The 19,919-nt window shown below is 41.9% G+C and overlaps 1 protein-coding gene across 1 annotated transcript; it reads left to right on the forward strand.

The window, feature by feature from the left end:
- The first annotated feature begins 5,200 nt into the window (after positions 1-5,200).
- Positions 5,201-17,959, forward strand: pmpca (peptidase, mitochondrial processing subunit alpha). The gene is made up of 13 exons (XM_021605596.2): positions 5,201-5,356; positions 9,546-9,748; positions 9,886-9,965; positions 10,131-10,213; positions 14,538-14,632; positions 14,794-14,894; positions 15,101-15,364; positions 15,456-15,548; positions 15,668-15,786; positions 15,876-15,966; positions 16,179-16,241; positions 16,356-16,500; positions 16,652-17,959. The coding sequence occupies exons 1-13, from the start codon at positions 5,310-5,312 to the stop codon at positions 16,819-16,821; spliced, it is 1,554 nt and encodes a 517-aa protein (XP_021461271.1). The 5' UTR covers positions 5,201-5,309; the 3' UTR covers positions 16,822-17,959.
- The last annotated feature ends 1,960 nt before the right edge of the window (positions 17,960-19,919 follow it).

Genomic DNA, 19,919 nt, shown 5'->3' on the forward strand with positions numbered 1-19,919 from the left:
TTAGGCTGAATGTGTATTTTATTTTGTTAAACTTGTGGTCTCTGTTATGTTTGTTTGACAGATGAAGACAACTGTGGTGATGCAGAGTCTGATCTGAGTGTGCCAACGCCACCGCAGCATAAAGATGCTGATACTCAAATGCAGGTTCCAGCAGTGGCTGACAGCTACGTGTCAAGAGAACCAGTCAACAAGCCCACCTGCCACAAACAAACCAATGTGGTGGTGCAGAGCCGTTGACCCAAACCATCCTGAAGAATGACACCAGCTCAGTGTTGTATACTGGCCTTCCTCTTAGTGTTTTCTTTGACCATGTAGCATTTCTGCATAAATTCTACACAGATAACTTCAAAATGCATATCACTGATCAAATCCTATTAACCTTGATGAAGCTGAAGCTGAATCCACTCCAGAGTGATCTTGCTGAATGCAGAATCCTTTCCTACTGGATTGACACAATGTAGAAGCACATGAGGATCTATATTCCATGTCTGCCAAGGGAGACAATCCAGAATACATTCACTCAGTGCTTCAAAGAGAAGTTCCCCAACACCACTTGTGTCATCGGCTGCTCTGAAACCACTCTTCAGAAAGCACACAATCTCGATTCCATACCAGCCTTCACTCAGAAAGAAGGCCAGCTGTCTGACGAGGATGTCACAAGCACCAGAAGGATAGCTAATGTGCATATAAATGTCGTGAGAGTTATCAGAATACTCAAGGTGTTCAAAATCCTCTCCCAAACTGTTTCCATCAACCTGACACACAAAATGGACAAAGTCCTTAGAATCTGAGCAGCACTTATTAACATGCAGGGTGAAATCGTCCATGAGGATAACGAGTGAGCAGTGAGAACGTTCATACATCTGAAATGTAACTTTATACACTATAATGTCATCCGCATGAGACACTGTGTGTATATAGTGCATTCGTAAAGTATTCAGACCCCTTGTCTTTTTACACACTTTGTTACGTTACAGTCTTATTCTAAAATGGATTAAATAAATGTTTTCCCTCATCATTCTACACTCAATACCTCATAATGGCAAAGTGAAAACAGGTTTTTAGAAATGTATGCAAATGTGTTAAAAGTAAGAAACAGAAATAGCTTATTTACATACAGTTGAAGTCTGAAGTTTACTTACACCTAGGTTGGAGTCATTAAAACTCATTTTTCAACCACTCCACAAATTTCTTGTTAACAAACTATAGTTTTGGTAAGTTGGATAGGACATCTACTTTGTGCAAGACACAAGTAATTTTTCCAACAATTGTTTACAGACAGATTATTTCACTTATCATTCACAGTATCACAATTCCAGTGAGTCAGAAGTTTACATACACTACTTTGACTGTGTCTTTAAACAGCTTGGAAAATTCCAGAAAATTATGTCATGGCTTTAGAAGCTTCTGATAGGCAAAATTTCATAATTTGAGTCAACTGGAGGTATACCTGTGGATGTATTTCAAGGCCGACCTTCAAACTCAGTGCCTCTTTGCTTGACATCATGGGAAAATCTAAAGAAATCAGCCAAGACCTCAGAAAGAAATTGTAGACCTCCACAAGTCTGGTTCATCCCTGGTTCATCCAAATGCCCGAAGGTACCACGCTCATCTGTACAAACAATAGTTCGCAGGTATAAACACCATGGGACCACGCAGCCGTGTGAAAAGTGCAAATCAATCCCAGAACAACAGCAAAGGACCTTGTGAAGATGCTGGAGGAAACAGGTAAAAAAGTATCTATGTCCACATTAAAACGAGTCCTATGTCGACATAACCTGAAAGGCCACTCAGAAAGGAAGATGCCACCGCTCCAAAACTGCCATAAAAAAGCCAGACTACGGTTTGCAACTGTACACGAGGACAAATATTGTACTTTTGGAGAAATATCCTCTGGTCTGATGAAACAAAAATAGAAATGTTTGGCCATAATGACCATCGTTATGTTTGGAGGGAAAAGGGGGAGGCTTGCAAGCCAAAGAACACCATCCCAACCGTGAAGTACGGGGTGTCAGCATCATGTTGTGGGGGTGCTTTGCTGCAGGAGGGACTGGTGCACTTCACAAAATAGATGGCATCATGAGGGGGAAAATTATGTGGATATATAGACGCAACATCTCAAGACATCAGTCAGGAAGCTTGGTCATAAATGGGTCTTCCAAGTGGACAATGACCCCAAGCATACTTTCAAAGTTGTGGCAAAATGGCTTAAGGTCAACAAAGTCAAGGTACTGGAGTGGCCATCAGAAAGCCCTGACCGCAATCCTCTAGAAAATTTGTGGGCAGAACTGAAAAAGCGTGTGTGAGCAAGGAGGCCTACAAACCTGACTCAGTTACACCAGCTCTGTCAGGAGGAATGGGCCACAATTCACCCAACTTATTGTGGGAAGCTTGTGGAAGGCTACCCGAAACGTTTGACACAAGTTAAACAATTTAAAGGCAATGCCACCAAATACTAGTTGAGTGTATGTAAACTTCTGACCCACTGGGAATGTGATGAAAAATTATAAATTTGATGATAAATTATTCTTTCCAGTATTATGACATTTCACATTCTTCAAATAAAGTGGTGATCCCAACTGACCTTATACACATAATTTTTACTAGGATTAAATGTGTTTAAAATCTCCCCCGATTGCTCAGTTTTCCCGGGTGGACAGTTCTAGGAAGAGTCTTGGTGGTTCGAAACTTCTTCCATTTAAGAATGATGGAGGCCGCTGTGTTGTTGGGGACCTTCAATGTTGCAGACATTTTTTGGTACCCTTCCCCAGATCTGTGCCTCGACAAAATCCTGTCTCGGAGCTCTACGGGCAATTCCTTTGATCTCATGGGTTGGTTTTTGCTCTGACATGCACTGTCAATTATGGGACCTTATATTGACAGGTGTGTGCCTTTGCAAATCATGTCCGATCAATTGAATATACCACACGTGGACTCCAATCAAGTTGTAGAAACATCTCAAGGATGGTCAATGGCAACAGGATGCACCTGAGCTCAATTTCAAGTCTCATAGCAAAGGGTCTGAAAACTGGTATCTGTTTTATAAACCTGTTTTCACTTTATCATTATGAGATATTTTATGTAGACTGATGAGGATTAATCAATTAATCAATTTTAGAATAAGGCTCTATTGTAATAAATTGTGGAAAAAGTCAAGGGGTCTGAATGGGTGGTGGTGGTTGATATTGTCTCCACAGACTTTAGGGGACGTTTTACAATTTGTGGGCTTGTTTCATAAATCATGAGCATGTTTTATATCAATTCTTGCCCGTTTTAGTGAGCTCGTTTTATAAATCATGAGCACAATTTATATAATTTGTGAGCTTGTTTAAAAAAAAATCGCAGTTAATGTCACATGCAGGGCTCAATACATTTGCGTTTTGGGAGGTTGCATTTCAAAGCAATGACTGAGGTCACAGATTATCCATTGTATTGACCAGATAACCAAGTGGTTGCTCTAACAATGAAAATACAATTCTTTAAAAATGGAAGGCAGTCCAGGAGAAATTATCGGGACCATTCTAGCCAATGAGAGGGCAGATACGAAAGTAAACGACAGGCACAACTCCGATAGAAGTTTTCTCAAAGTTGCCGGAATGTCACGTGCCCTACTTAACCTAAACATTACGAAACTTATATTTGATCAAATACGCCGCTGGTAACAAATAAGCCATCAAAAATGTTGGCAATCAAGGACAACTTGCATAGTAAAATAAATAAAACTCCGGGCTTGTTGAGCGGAAAAAAAATGAAAAACGACACCTGCTGGAGAAGAAAGATTTTGGGTCCAGTTATCCCTCTCGCTTCGCCTCTTCCTCTGCTGACGTTCACAATTAGCTGACAAAAGTTGGTTGGGGTTAAGGTTATGGTTAAGGTTAGAGTTGGGTTTAAAAGCAGATTTTAAGAAGAGAAATTGTAGAAATAGGCGGGGTTTATGACTTTGTGTGTGTGATAACTAGTGACGACCACAAAGGTTGGACCAGAGATATTAGATAAAGGAGATGGGAATCAAATTGGCAAAAAGGAGGAATGTAATAGGCCCCTTTCTGTGTTCATGTAACTGTGGTGCGCGCTAACAGCGTTTCAATCGGCGACGTCACGTCCCGTCAGTAGTTGCTCCCTTTGCCCTGCAAGGGCCGCGGCTTTTGTGGAACGATGGGTAATGATGCTTCGTGGGTGTCAGTTGTTGATGTGTGGTTCGCGAGCACCACACTCACGCGGCAATGTAACAGTATTGCTTCCAACCTGGGGACGGAAGCAATACTGTTACATTGCCGCGTGAGTGTGGTGCTCGCAAATTGGTGGCAGAACAAAGGGGAGTTCTTATTGTACGCCATCAAAAAAATCCTCTATTTACATGTTGCATATGAGTTAATTTCACATTACTTTTAGATTGTGAATGTCCTGCTTAATATAATGTGTGTGTCATCATCACAAGTGAACTGCATTATACTTAAAAAACACTTCAACCTCAACCAGTAAAATGGCTCTTTGGTTAGCTTTTGCTACAGCCTATTTCAATAAGCGTTAGCATTCTAGTTATTAACAACTGCTGCATCCAAAGTAGTTACTTTGCAAAGAGCACAACCAAATATAGTGACTGTTCAAGCAAGTGACGACGATTCAAGCAATGATTCAAAAAATTGTAAGCATATGAAAAACCCCCCAAAAGTGATTTTGTTTAGAAGTAATAAAAAAGTAAATGTAGACAATGTTGAATGGGCAGAGATGGAGATGATTTATTACTGCCGCCAAGAGTCTTGCGCATCTTTGCATTACGTCAGTGTCTCCACACCCAGCAGACTGTTGACCAATCGCGGTCATGCTGCCAGTTATTTGAACGCTAGGAAGTCGGAGATTTCCGAGTTCCCAGTTGTTTTGAACGTGGCACATTAGTCGACAAACGTGCGTATTTCCTCTAAAGTACGTAATGCCACAATTCCAAAGCTATACAATATTACAGAGAGCAAGTTAATGATCTCACATTTTGGAAAATATTTGTCATGTTGTACTTGTTGTTGACGAAATTGATGCTAATGTTGGGGTTTAGAACTAGCGCCAAATTGACTCCCATTCACTCCTTGAAGGAGAGCTCTCCTTGTGCCAAAAATGCCCAGAATGAACCGCGCGACCCATTGACGTAGCATGGGCAACACACACTATGGTAATTAATACGATTCCAATGGAGTTTCCCATCTCTTCAAAAGTTTCTCTGGTTGGAAATTGGTTTGACGTTGCTAGGCAATAGTCGAAAGAGGAAGTGTTTTGCAGTATCATCCGGGTGAATTGGTGGTCTCAGATAATTCAATATGGCAACGCACATGTCGAGGTGCAGAACTTGGGGCCGTGTTCAGAGGTAATGTTCAATGTTCATCTTAAAACAGTTGCATTTGTGATTGCACTGACTTTACTGAAATATGTATGTACCTTTTCGTGGTCAGCTAGCTGGCCAAGTATAGCCTAGCTAGCATGCAAACAAGCTAACGTTAGTAACGTTGCTCGTCGTGGAGCTAAGGACAATCAAAGTCAAACAAAACAATGTTGTGGAAAGCTAGATATTTTTGTATCTATAGTTGTCTCAAACCGAATAGCGTTATTGACAGTAACGTAGTCTGGGAAGCCATTTAATTAGATGTTCAGTTGTTTTAAGGATTGGGCGGGGTAGAAGCTGTTTAGAAGCCAATCAAAGCACGTTTTGGGCTCATTCGGTAGTTTTTACGCGATTTAAGTAGAATCCTGTAGAAAAATAATGTTAATTATAATTGATAGTCCTAAAATATAAGTTAAATGATTTAGATTTTATTTTGTTTTTGTTGACATTTTACTGCATTGTTAGACGCTAGCTAGTAATATAAACATTTCGCTGCAGCCGCTATAACGTCCGCAAAACTGTGTACAAGACCAATTAACTTGCTGGTTCAAGTCTCGAGCCGACTAGGTGAGAAATCTGTCTATGCCCTTGACCAAGGCACTTAACCTTAATTGCTCCTGTAAGTCGTTCTGAGTAAAAGCGTATGCAAAATAAAAAAGTTAAGTAGACATTTATAATTTCATCTCCTTGTGCCAATGCTTACAGTAGATGGCCAATACGAAAAAGTTAAAGCAACACTTTTTTTGACAGGATAATCTAAACAAATCATCACCTCACTGGTGGTTCTACACAGTGACGGGTTGTCTTTCATTTGATCAAATCAAATGTTATTCATCAAATGCTTCGTAAACAACAACTAACAGTGAAATGCTTACTTACGGGCAATTCCCAACAATGCAGAGAAAGAAATTGGAGAAACATTAGAAAAGAATAACACATAATTGCACAACGAGTAAGATAACCTGGCTATACAGGTACCAGTACCAAGTCGATGTGCAGGGGTACGAGGTATTTAAGGTAGATACAGTGCCTTCAGAAAGTATTCACATTTTACAAAGTACTCTTAATGTCAAAGTGGAATAAAACATGTAAACATTTGCAAAGAATTTATGAAAAATAAAACATATATTGATTAGATAAGTATTCAACCCCCTGAGTAAATAGTGCCTTGCGAAAGTATTCGGCCCCCTTGAACTTTGCGACCTTTTGCCACACTTCAGGCTTCAAACATGAAGATATAAAACTGTATTTTTTTGTGAAGAATCAACAACAAGTGGGACACAATCATGAAGTGGAATGACATTTATTGGATATTTCAAACTTTTTTAACAAATCAAAAACTGAAACATTGGGCGTGCAAAATTATTCAGCCCCTTTACTTTCAGTGCAGCAAACTCTCTCCAGAAGTTCAGTGAGGATCTCTGAATGATCCAATGTTGACCTAAATGACTAATGATGATAAATACAATCCACCTGTGTGTAATCAAGTCTCCGTATAAATGCACCTGCACTGTGATAGTCTCAGAGGTCCGTTAAAAGCGCAGAGAGCATCATGAAGAACAAGGAACACACCAGGCAGGTCCGAGATACTGTTGTGAAGAAGTTTAAAGCCGGATTTGGATACAAAAAGATTTCCCAAGCTTTAAACATCCCAGGGAGCACTGTGCAAGCGATAATATTGAAATGGAAGGAGTATCAGACCACTGCAAATCTACCAAGACCTGGCCGTCCCTCTAAACTTTCAGCTCATACAAGGAGAAGACTGATCAGAGATGCAGCCAAGAGGCCCATGATCACTCTGGATGAACTGCAGAGATCTACAGCTGAGGTGGGAGACTCTGTCCATAGGACAACAATCAGTCGTATATTGCACAAATCTGGCCTTTATGGAAGAGTGGCAAGAAGAAAGCCATTTCTTAAAGATATCCATAAAAAGTGTCGTTTAAAGTTTGCCACAAGCCACCTGGGAGACACACCAAACATGTGGAAGAAGGTGCTCTGGTCAGATGAAACCAAAATTGAACTTTTTGGCAACAATGCAAAATGTTATGTTTGGCGTAAAAGCAACACAGCTGAACACACCATCCCCACTGTCAAACATGGTGGTGGCAGCATCATGGTTTGGGCCTGCTTTTCTTCAGCAGGGACAGGGAAGATGGTTAAAATTGATGGGAAGATGGATGGAGCCAAATACAGGACCATTCTGGAAGAAAACCTGATGGAGTCTGCAAAAGACCTGAGACTGGGACGGAGATTTGTCTTCCAACAAGACAATGATCCAAAACATAAAGCAAAATCTACAATGGAATGGTTCAAAAATAAACATATCCAGGTGTTAGAATGGCCAAGTCAAAGTCCAGACCTGAATCCAATCGAGAATCTGTGGAAAGAACTGAAAAATGCTGTTCGCAAATGCTCTCCATCCAACCTCACTGAGCTCGAGCTGTTTTGCAAGGAGGAATGGGAAGAAATGTCAGTCTCTCGATGTGCAAAACTGATAGAGACATACCCCAAGCGACTTACAGCTGTAATCGCAGCAAAAGGTGGCGCTACAAAGTATTAACTTAAGGGGGCTGAATAATTTCGCACGCCCAATTTTTCAGTTTTTGATTTGTTAAAAAAGTTTGAAATATCCAATAAATGTCATTCCGCTTCATGATTGTGTCCCACTTGTTGTTGATTCTTCACAAAAAAATACAGTTTTATATCTTTATGTTTGAAGCCTGAAATGTGGTAACAGGTCGCAAAGTTCAAGGGGGCCGAATACTTTCGCAAGGCACTGTACATGTTAGAATTACCTTTGTCAGTGATTACAGCTGTGAGTCTTTCTGTGTAAGTCTCTAAGAGCTTTCCACACCTGGATTGTGCAACATTTATTCTTAAAACAATTCTTCAAGTTCTGTCAAATTGGTTGTTGTCCTGGCACAACACTGCCAGGTCTCTCACCTCCTCCCTATAGGCTGTCTCATCGTGTTCGGTGATCAGGCCTACCACTGTTGTGTGGTCAGCAAACTTAATGATGATGTTGGAGTCGTACGCAGCCACACGGTCGTGGGTGAACAGGGAGTACAGGAGGGGACTAAGCACACCCTTGAGTGGCCCCTGTGTTGAGGGTCAACATGGTAGATGTGTTGAAGTCCAGGATCCAGTTACGGCGGGAGTGATGGCATGACTGTCAAATCCGTGAATGTGTTTGTGGCCAGTGACTTTTATTTTTTTTTATTTCACCTTTATTTAACCAGGTAGGCCAATTGAGAACAAGTTCTCATTTACAACTGCGACCTGGCCAAGATAGAGCAAAGCAGTGCGACACAAACAACAACACAGTTACACATGGAATAAACAGACAGCCAATAACACAATAGAAAAAATCAATATACAGTGTGTGCAAATTAGGTAAGATTAGGGAGGTAAGGCAATAAATAGGCCGTAATGGCGAAGTAATTACAATTTAGCAAGTAACACTGGAGTGATAGATGTGCAGAAGATGAATGTGCAAGTCCAGATACTGGGTTGCAAGGGAGCAAAAAAAATAATATATATATATATATAACACAATATGGGGATGGGCTTTGTACAGGTGCAATTATCTGTGAGCTGCTCTGACCTCTGATGCTTAAAGTTAGTGAGGGAGATATGAGTCTCCATCTTCAGTGATTCTTGCAATTCGTTCCAGTCATTGGCACCAGATAACTGGAAGGAAATGCGGCCAAAGGAGGAATTGGCTTTGGGGGTGACCAGTGAAATATACCTGCTGGAGCGAGAGCTATGGGTGGGTGCTGCTATTATAAATAGAGCACCTCGATTTTTTTCCTTGCCATTGAGTTTGAAAATGATTAACTGCGTTCTAAGTCCTGCAATGGACAGGCGCGTATGATTAAATCAACAGTACCAAACCAAAGATCTTTGGAAACCCTGCTCTAGACTAAAGCCTCCATAGTCTGACCAGTAGCCTGAATGTTCAACGTCCCAAATGTTAGCGTACACCGACACTGGCAACTTGGATTTCTGGACAAGCAGACTTTGGCATCATCAGTGGTTAGCATCTGGTGCTAGCTTTATCATGTGGGTAGGTGAATCTGGTACTCATTTGTGAGTGTTCAGTTCACCTGTCAAGATATGCTGCTGTTATTTGCAGCAATCCATAAACTAACCCACGTTTTTGCATTTACAGGTTTGGAATTGCAGCGTATAGAAAGTGCAGCAGTGGCAGTGGATATCCCAATATCTCACTCTCTGCACCGTTACCAGGGATCCCAAAACCAGTGTTTGCAGCAGTGGACAGCCATGAACAATGCGAGACCAAAATCACTACTTTGGAAAATGGTCTTAAAGTAGCATCTCAAAACAAGTTTGGTCAGTTCTGCACAGTTGGAAGTAAGTTGCTACAGATATTGAATAGAGCTGATCTTTCTTTATCATTCTATTTCAGACCGTCTCTTGCCGCATAATCAATAGTATGCGGCATATTAATAGTATGACTGAATATTGATTTTATTTCTCTCTCCTTCCAGTTTTAGTAAATTCAGGCTCTAGACATGAGACAAAATACCCCAGTGGAATTGCACACTTTTTGGAGAAACTTGCCTTTTCTGTAAGTCTTACCTGTTTTGAGACGTCTTGCTAGTCAACAGACACCTTTGTACAAAATATGTTCCACTGTTTTGTTTCCTCTCACTATGTTGTCATTTTGTAGCACAAGCAAATTGATTGCAATGTTTTTGTTCATGGCAAATGATAACACCTTCTGCATCTTCAGTCCACAGCCCAGTATGGCAGTAAAGATGAAATTCTTCTCACACTTGAAAAACATGGAGGGATCTGTGACTGCCAAACATCCAGGTATGAATATTTTATTTGGCTTTATTATCCAGGCACAGTATGTTTTTACTGTGAATGATGGAAAGGTCTAGTGTAGGGTTGCTAAGGGTCGGAAACTTTCCGGTAAATTTTCCATGGGAAGTTAAGCCTGGGAATTTGGGTAATTTTGCTTAAAATCATCAAAAATTAGCTTATAACAGTGAATTGTTTTGTGGGATACACAAGGTATTGTGGCATATTTTGGTTAAACTCCCCAATTCAATGGATTTGCAACCCTCTGCATGCACAGTGCATTCTTCCATCACATGTACAGCTGATTGTCAAGATCTTGCACACTAATGAGATCCTATTGAGCCCACACTACTACACTGTCTGAGCCAAGGACTACATGCTTTCTGGTAAGTTTTGATTACAGTACTGGGTGAATATATTTTATATGACATACCTGATTTTTTTTGTTAACTGGTAAATTGTAGCCTACAACAAAGTGTTTAAATCATTTCTAACTTGTTAAACATTTCTGCTAGTTAGTTTTTGCTACCATGTGGGTTTTAGCTTGCTTGAGCCTGCTGAGTGTTAATTCGCTCAGTTGTGAGCTCTCACAACAAGCAACCTCTGACAAAAGTCCCTCTACTTCTATTCAATGTGAAAATGATTAATCAGACACCTGATCGATAGCAACAGCTCATGGTCCTCCTGGAATCAGACGTTTTTTTTACTCAATGGAGGAACATAGTCAGACAAATGCTGATGAATGTCTTGCTCGAGCTTTGTATGCAACTGGTTCACCTCTGATGCTCACAGGCAATGTGTATTTTAAGAGATTTCTGAATGTTCTTCGCCCAGCATACACCCTCCAACCAGACATGCTTTAACTACTAATTTGCTGGATGCAGAGTTCAACAGAGTTCAAGTGAAGGTCAAGCAAATCATAGAGAAAGCAGACTGTATTGCAATCATCTCTGATGGGTGGTCGAATGTTTGTGGCCAAGGAATAATTAACTACATCATCTCCACCCCTCAACCAGTATTCTACAAGAGCACAGACACAAGGGACAACAGACACACCGGTCTCTACATTGCAGATGAGCTGAAGGCAGTCATCAATGACCTTGGACCACAGAAGATATTTGCACTGGTGACAGACAATGCTGCGTACACGAAGGCTGCTTGGTCTAAAGTGGAGGAGTCCTACCCTCACATCACAACCATTGGCTATGCTGCTCATGCATTGAATCTGTTCCTCAAGGACATCATGGCACTGAAAAAGATGGATACACTCTACTAGAGAGCCAAGGAAATGGTTAGGTATGTGAAGGGTCATCAAGTAATAGCAGCAATCTACCTCACCAAGCAAAGTGAGAAAAATAAGAGCACCACATTGAAGCTGCCCAGCAACACCCGTTGGGGTGGTGTTGTCATCATGTTGACAGTCCTGGAGGGGAAGGAGTCTCCAAGAAATGGCCATATCACAGTCTGCCGATTATGGACAGCCCCATCAAGAGGATCCTCCTGGATGAAATATTTTGGGAGAGAGTGGTAAGCAGCCTGAAACTCCTGAAACCTATAGCACTAGCCATTGCACGGATCGAGGGAGACAATGCCATCCTGTCTGTGTTCAGGCTCTGCTTGCAGATGTAAGAGAAGAAATCCGTACTGCCCTGCCCAATTCACTGTTGCTCCAATAAGAGGACTGCAGTTCTGAAATACATCAAAAAGCGTGAAGACTTCTGCCTGAAGCCCATACACGCTGCAGCGTACATGTTGGACCCCAAGTATGCTGGCAAGAGCATCCTGTCTGGTGCAAAAATCAACAAGGCCTATGGTGTCATCACTACCCTGTCTCGCCACTTTGGCCTGGATGAGGGCAAGGTTCTTGGCAGTCTGGCGAAGTACACTTCCAAGCAAGGGCTTTAGGATGGAGCTGCAATATGGCAGTCATGCCGACATATCTCATCAGCCATCAGATGGAAGGGACTTTGGACCTGTGGCTCTTTCCCCTGTTGCCTCCATCCTCCAAATCCCACCAACATCAGCTGCCTCAGAGCGCAACTGGTCCTTGTTTGGGAACACACACACCAAAGCACACAACAGGCTGACCAATACAAGGGTTGAAAAATTGGTGGCATCCGGTTAAATTTGAGGCTTTTTTAGTCTAACAAAGAGCCATCCTCAAGAAGGTTGGAAAGTGACAGTGAAGATGAGGCCTCAGAGTCTGATGTTCAAGGAGTTGGACATTGAGGATGTCCAGGGAGAATACATGGAAGCCTGAGAGGAAGACAATCAAAGCTTTAGCTTCTAGACTATCATTTTACAGATTTTTGGGAGATGCGATAGATCATTGGGGATCATTCAATATTCCCTTTTGTTGTTCATTGAAGTCAACTCATTTAATTAAAGTTCAATTCGTAGCTAAATAGTTTTTTTTATTTCTATTGGAACAATTTAATAATTTGCAATTGTCTACTTATGATAAGGTAAAAGGTTTATGTTTCTGTCTCCATATGATATGGTAAATATATCCAATGCCAAAAACATCTACATTTAAATGGTATTAATATTAATTTACTTATTTCCATGAATTTACATATTCCCATTAATTCCCACGGAAAGTTTCCGCCTCTGAATATTCCCAAAATGTGCAACCCTAGTGTAGTCATGGTACTCTTTATCCCTTTTGATGTTGTAGATACAGTATGTAGTTGGCATGTACAGTGCATTCGGAAAGTATTCAGACCCCTTTACTTTCTCCACATTTTGTTACGTTATAGCCTTATTCTAAAATGTATAAACAAAAAAATCCCTCAATCTACACACAATACCCATCATGACAAAGCAAAATGTTTTTTTTTATAGCAAAAGTATTAAAAATAAAAAACTATCACATTGACATAAATATTCAGACCTTTTACTCAGTACTTTGTTGAGGCACCTTTGGCAGCAACTACAGCCTTGAGTCTTCTTGGCACACCTGTATTTGGGGAGTTTCTCCCATTCTTCTCATCAGATTCTCTCAAGCTCTGTCAGGTTGGATGAGGAGCATTGCTGCACAGCTATTTTCAGGTCTCTCCAGAGATGTTCGATCGGGTTCAAGTCCGGTCTCTGGCTGGGCCACTCGAGGACATTCAGAGACTTGTCCTGAAGCCACTCCTGCGTTGTCTGTGTGCTTCGGGTCGTTGTCCTGTTGGAAGGTGAACCTTTGTGCCAGTCTGAGGTCCTGAGCGCTCTGAAGCAGGTTTTCATCAAGGATCTCTCTGTACTTTGCTCCGTTCATCTTTGCCTCCATCCTGACTAGTCTCCCAGTCCCTGCCACTGAAAAACATCCCCAAAGCATGATACTGTCACCAACGTGCTTCACCGTAGGGATGGTGCCAGGTTTCCTCCAGATGTGACGCTTGACATTCAGGCCAAAGAGTTCAATCTTGGTTTCATCAGACCAGAGAATCTTGTTTCTCATGGTCTAAGAGTCCTTTAAGTGCCTTTTGGCAAACTCCAAGTGGGCTGTCGTGTGCCTTTTACTAAGGAGTGGCTGGCCACTCTACCATAAAGGCTTGATTTGTGGAGTGCTGCAGAGATTGTTGTCCTTCTGGGAGGTTCTCCCATCTCCACAGAGGAACTCTAGAGCACTGTCAGAGTGACCATCGGGTTCTTGGTCACTTCCCTGACCAAGGCCCTTCTCCCCCGATTGCTCAGTTTGGCTGGGCGGCCAGCTCTTGGTGGTTCCAAACTTCTTCCATTTAAGAATGAGGCCACTGTGTTCTTGGGGACCTTCAATGCTGCAGAATTGTTTTGGTATCTTTCCCCATATCTGTGCCTTGGCACAATCCTTTCTCGGAGCTCTACGGACAATTCTTTCGACCTCATAGCTTGGTTTTTGCTCTGACATGCACTGTCAACTGTGAGACCTTATATAGACAGGTGTGTGCCTTTCCAAATCATGTCCAATCAATTGAATATACCACAGGTGGACTCCAAGTTTTAGTAGCATCTCAAGGATGATTAATGGAAACCGGATGCACCTGACCTCAATTTTGAGTCTCATAGCAAAGGGTCTGAATGCTTATTTAAATAAGGTATTTCTGTTTTTTTATTTGTAATAAATTTGCAAAGATGTCTAGACCTGTTTTCACTTCGTCATTATGGGATATTGTGTGTGTACATTGCTGATAAAGAAATTCATATTTAGTACATTTTAAAATAAGGGCGTAGCATATCAAAATGTGGAAAAAGTCAAGGGGTCTGAATACTTTCTGAAGGTACTGTATAAATGATCTCAGTACTGCTTTGTGGAATGGGATGAAGATATTCAGTCAGTTTGTAGGATGCCTAAGGTTTCTATTCACAGAGACACAACCATGTATGCAGTCTCTGCCGAGGTGAAGGGACTGGACACGGTAGTCAGCCTGCTCTCTGACGCTGTATTGCAGCCACGCCTACTAGGTGAGTCAACACTGAGTGACCGATCTGTCATGTTTAATGATGCTTCCCTTAATGACGAGAGAAAATGTTGACTTAATTGAGTTGTCTACAAAGTAACAGACTGGTAAATGTTTTTGTGGGAGTATATTTTCATCAAGGATGGCTCTGCTTTGGGTTACTAGATGAGGAGATTGAGATGACTAGGATGGCTGTGCGCTTTGAGCTGGAGGATCTGAGCATGAGGCCTGACCCTGAACCTTTACTGACAGAGATGATCCATGCAGTGAGTCATGTGACTGGTTGATCCACTCTTTAAGTGACAGAAAATTACAACACTCTTGAGCTGCATGAAATCTATTGTTGCACTGTTTGTAATTGACTTTGGCCCACCTCTCTGCAGTGTGCATAGATAATCAATTGCGCCATTTGTTGACACATATATTTCTATGGCGATACATAATATTTCACAACACTTACTCTGTGAACAAGGCAGCATATCGGGGGAACACCGTTGGGTTGCCTCGCTTCTGCCCAGTAGAGAGCGTGGAGAAGATCGACAAGAAGCTGCTACACATGTACCTGCAGAGCTACTACTGCCCAGAGCGTATGGTGCTAGCTGGAGTGGGCATCGAACATGAACAACTGGTGGCCTGTGCCAGGAAATATCTGCTAAATGTAAAGCCAGTATGGGGTGCCAGTACGCCTACCAATGTCGACCTGTCTGTGGCACAGTATACTGGTGGAATCGTAAGGGTAAGTATTTTTCACTTTGCTTTCCTTTCCCTTTTAAAAATATTTTCTTTACTAATTCAGAATGTAAACCTTTTGTTTTTGATCTTCTCAGATGGATAAGGACATGTCAGATGTGAGCCTTGGCCCCACCCCCATCCCTGAGCTCACACACATCATGATTGGCCTGGAGAGCTGCTCCTTCCTGGTGGGTACCCACTTTGATTGGTTGATGTGGAAGATCTCCTGCCAACTTGGTTGAACTGTTTCTATGCTATCCTGTAGCTGGATGTTCTATGTATAATATATGCATGTTTTGTGTTACAGGAGGATGACTTTATCCCCTTTGCCGTCCTCAATATGATGATGGGTGGAGGTGGGTCCTTCTCAGCGGGGGGTCCTGGGAAAGGCATGTTCACTAGACTTTACCTGAATGTGCTCAACAGGTAAGCATGATGCAACATTCACAATTCTAATTAAAGTACATAAGATTGTATTATTTTGTGGATTATGTTTATTATTATTTTTTCTACAGGCATCATTGGATGTACAATGCCACCTCATACCATCACAGTTATGAGGACACTGGCCTGCTGTGTATCCATGCCAGCGCAGACCCTAGACAGGTAGGGACAGGGGATTTGGGAGAGCCATGCAAAGGCAGGACTTTACACGGTAGATGAAGGGCTAAAACAAAGCTGCCATATGCTTAGAGAATAACATCAGGAGAACTATTCAAAATAAAAACAATATTTTACTTTGTATGCGTGTTCTCTGAAGTTGTGAAAGTGCTGCTGTCATTCCAAAGTTGTTGATTGCAACATCTTGCTTTATTAAGGTTCGGGAAATGGTGGAGATTTTAACCAGAGAGTTCATTCAGATGGCTGGGACAGCAGGAGAGGTAAGGCTGGCCATTAGCCTGTGAGGGGAAATTGACACAAAAGCAACAAAGCTTTCTGAACTTTAAACTCTTTCTTGAGACTTCAAAACTTTGCATCTCTCTTTCCGTACTCAGATGGAGTTGGAGAGAGCGAAAACGCAGCTCAAGTCTATGCTGATGATGAACCTGGAGTCGCGGCCGGTTATCTTTGAGGATGTCGGCCGACAGGTTCTAGCCACAGGGAAGAGGAAGCTGCCACACGAGCTATGTGACCTCATCAGTGAGTACTAGTACCCTCGATCATAATAGCGGATATTGATATCAGCAAGCCCAGAATGAAACGTTTGTCAAAAAAATCTTCAGGGAGTTGGCTAATCATAACTGACGTGACAAATCAGTACTTCTGTATGCTGACTTTTCACTCTGTCCAGGTAACGTTACAGCGAGTGACATCAAGCGGGTCACAACAAAGATGCTGTGCAGCAAGCCAGCAGTAGCAGCCCTAGGAGACCTGACAGAGATGCCCTCCTATGAGCACATCCAAGCTGCCCTGTCCAGCAAGGATGGACACCTGCCTCGCATGTACCGCCTCTTCCGATAGACCCCCTCGTGTTTGTTTACCCAGGCATCACTGTATAAACTGGACACTGGCCTACACTAGTGGTCTGGCAATGGAGCTGTGTTAAGCTCTGGGAGAGGACTAATGTTTGGACCTCAACCGCAAAAGAAAAGTGCTGAGAGTGGTGATTTTAACTACATTTTATTCAGTCAGGAACAGTTACATTTTATTGCCAGAGGAAGTTTTATTTCCTGTTCAGTATCTTACCAGACCCACGTTGGCTGGGACGGTTGGCATGCTTTTGGGTTTAATTCCATGTATGTTTGAATGAGTGTGGGTGAATATGGCTTGAGTGCTGCATTGCTTGAGTGCTGCAGGGTGACCTACAAATGACCTTAATCTAATAAGGGGTTGTGATTCTGTTCTCTAGCCTTTAGGATAGCAAACAGGCCTTGCAATGTCCTACACCGTTTTCACAGTTGATACAGGTACTTCCTTCAATGTTACATACACTTTTATCAGATTTCACAGGCTGACGTCTCACCTAAGGCCTTGTCATCTTCAGCAGTGGGTGACTGAAATCTGTGAGACACTCTTCCGACTAACTGCTAGCACTTCTGTCAATGTCCCTTCTCATACACATAGTTGTTGGTCACCTCTACCGCACAGGAGATAATAAAATAACATTGGGCAATGCTTGGATTGGTGTCACCAATCATGAGACTGTTATTTCTTGTAGATAGATACACATTGATCTCCACTTAGCCAGACTGAAATAAGATACTGTGTTGTGTAGTTTGTTTTAGTATTCTCAGTGTTCTGCCTGCGCTCCATTCTGTCATTCAACCCATTCCAACACAGTTTTGACCTCTGTATGTAAGTAGTACTGTATGTGTGTGTGCTGATATCCTCTCAGGTGCCAGAAAATCTTAACATTTGTTTCTCTGTTGCAAAACTATATTGCTAAATTGTAATAATGTATCCACAGCTTTTTCACTATTTGTGTTTCATCAAGACACTTCATATCAGAATATTGCCACTATTTTATTTCAAACCAAGATATCTCTGGGTCCTGGAGAGAAAGTGAACCTATTGAATGTGAAGACCCATATGTGTATCTATATTCAGGCCAATTTGTTTCCGGTAAATAAATGTTAATATTGCCATAAAATATTTAAAAGATTTAAGTTCTGAAGTTGATACGCTGTCTTTGAGGGATATTCAATGTCCACTTCAAATCAAATGTTATTGGTCACATACAAGTGTTTAGCAGATGTTACTGCGGGGGTGGTGCGAAATGCTTGTGCTTCTAGCTCTGACAGTGAAGTAACATCTACCAGTTTCACAACATATACCCCAAATACACTTAAATCTAAGTAAGGAATGGATTAAGAACATATATATGCGTATGTCCGAGCGGTATTGGACTAACATATAGTGGCATAGTATAGAGGTCGACCGATTAATCGGAATGGCCCGTTTTCAAGTTTTCATATCAATCGGTAATCAGCATTTTTGGACACTGATCATGGCCGATTACATTGCACTCCAGGAGGAGACTGCGTGGCAGGCTGACTACCTGTTATGAGAGTGCAGCAAGGACTATCTTATAAAATAAACAATCAATCTTAACAATCACTAGTTAACTACACATGGTTGATGATATTAGTAGTTTATCTAGCATGTCCTGATTTCATATATTGCCTGTTAATTTATCATTGACTCATAGCCTACTTTGCCAAACGGGTGATTTAACAAGCGCATTCGTGAAAAAAGCACCGTCGTTGCACCAATGTGTGCCTAACCATAAACATCAACGCCTTTCTTAAAATCAATACACAAGTATATATTTTTAAACCTACATATTTAGCTAATATTGCCTGCTAACATGGATTTCTTTTAACTAGGGAAATTGTCACTTCTCTTGCGTTCTGTGCAACAGAGTCAGGGTTTGTGCCGCCTGGCTCGTTGCAACTTCGCCATACCGGGATGATTTAACAAAAGCGGGGGAAAAAAAACAATCGTTGCACGAATGTACCTAACCATAAACATCAATGCCTTTCTTAAAATCAATACACAGAAGTATATATTTTTAAACCTGCATATTTAGTTAAAAGAAATCTAGGTTGGCATGCAATATTAAACTAGGGAAATTGTGTAATTTCTCTTGCGTTCATTGCACGCAGAGTCAGGGTATATGCAACAGTTTGGGCCGCCTGGCTCGTTGAGAACTAATTTGCCAGAATGTTATGCAATTATGACATAACATTGAAGGTTGTGCAATGTAACAGGAATATTTAGACTTAGATAAAATGCTGGATACGGAACATTATTAAAGTGGCTAGTGATCCATTTCTAAAAGTGACCAGTGATTCCTAATCTATGTCTATAGGTAGCCGCCTCTAATGTGCTAGTGATGGCTGTTTAACAGTCTGACAGCCTTGAGATAGAAGCTGATTTTCAGTCTCTCGGTCCCAGCTTTGATGCACCTGTACTGACCTCGCATTCTGGATGATAGCGGGGTGAACAGGCAGTGGCTTGGGTGGTTGATGTCCTTGATGATCTTTCTGGCCTTCCTATGGCATCGGGTGCTGTAGGTGTCCAGAATGGCAGGAAGTTTCCCTTCTGTAATGCGTTGGGCAGACCGCACCACCCTCTGGAGAGCTTTGCCGTTGTTGGCAGTGCTTCACCACACTGTCTGTTTGGGTGGACCATTTCAGTTTGTCAGTGATGTGTACACCGAGAAACTTGAAGCTTTCCACCTTCTCCACTGCGGTCCCGTCGATGTGGATAGTGGGGTGTTCCCTCTGCTGTTTCCTGAAGTCCACAATCATCTCCTCAGTTTTGTTGACGTTGAGTGAGAGGTTATTTTCCTGGCACCACACTCCCAGAGCCCTCACCTCCTCCCTGTAGGCTGTCTCATCATTGTTGGTAATCAAGCCTACTACTGTTGTGTCGTCTGCAAACTTGATGATTGAGTTGGAGGCATGCTTGGCCACGCATTCATGGGTCAACAGGGAGTACAGGAGGGGGCCGAGCACGCACCCTTGTGGGGCCCCAGTGTTGAGGATCAGCGAAGAGGTGTTGTTTCAGATGACAAAGGCTACATTTTTTAAAAAATAAAACAAACCAATAACAAA

The sequence above is a fragment of the Oncorhynchus mykiss genome, chromosome 6 (assembly GCF_013265735.2).
Source record: "Oncorhynchus mykiss isolate Arlee chromosome 6, USDA_OmykA_1.1, whole genome shotgun sequence".
Taxonomy (NCBI): Eukaryota; Metazoa; Chordata; class Actinopteri; order Salmoniformes; family Salmonidae; genus Oncorhynchus; species Oncorhynchus mykiss.

Bases quoted from the DNA above. Each gene is read 5' to 3' on its own strand.
- pmpca (XM_021605596.2), top strand. From the start codon at position 5,310: ATGGCAACGCACATGTCGAGGTGCAGAACTTGGGGCCGTGTTCAGAG. The intron at 5,357-9,545 runs GTAATGTTCAAT...TTGCATTTACAG, and splicing joins ACTTGGGGCCGTGTTCAGAG to GTTTGGAATTGCAGCGTATA. The intron at 14,895-15,100 runs GTGAGTCATGTG...TCTGTGAACAAG, and splicing joins TGACAGAGATGATCCATGCA to GCAGCATATCGGGGGAACAC.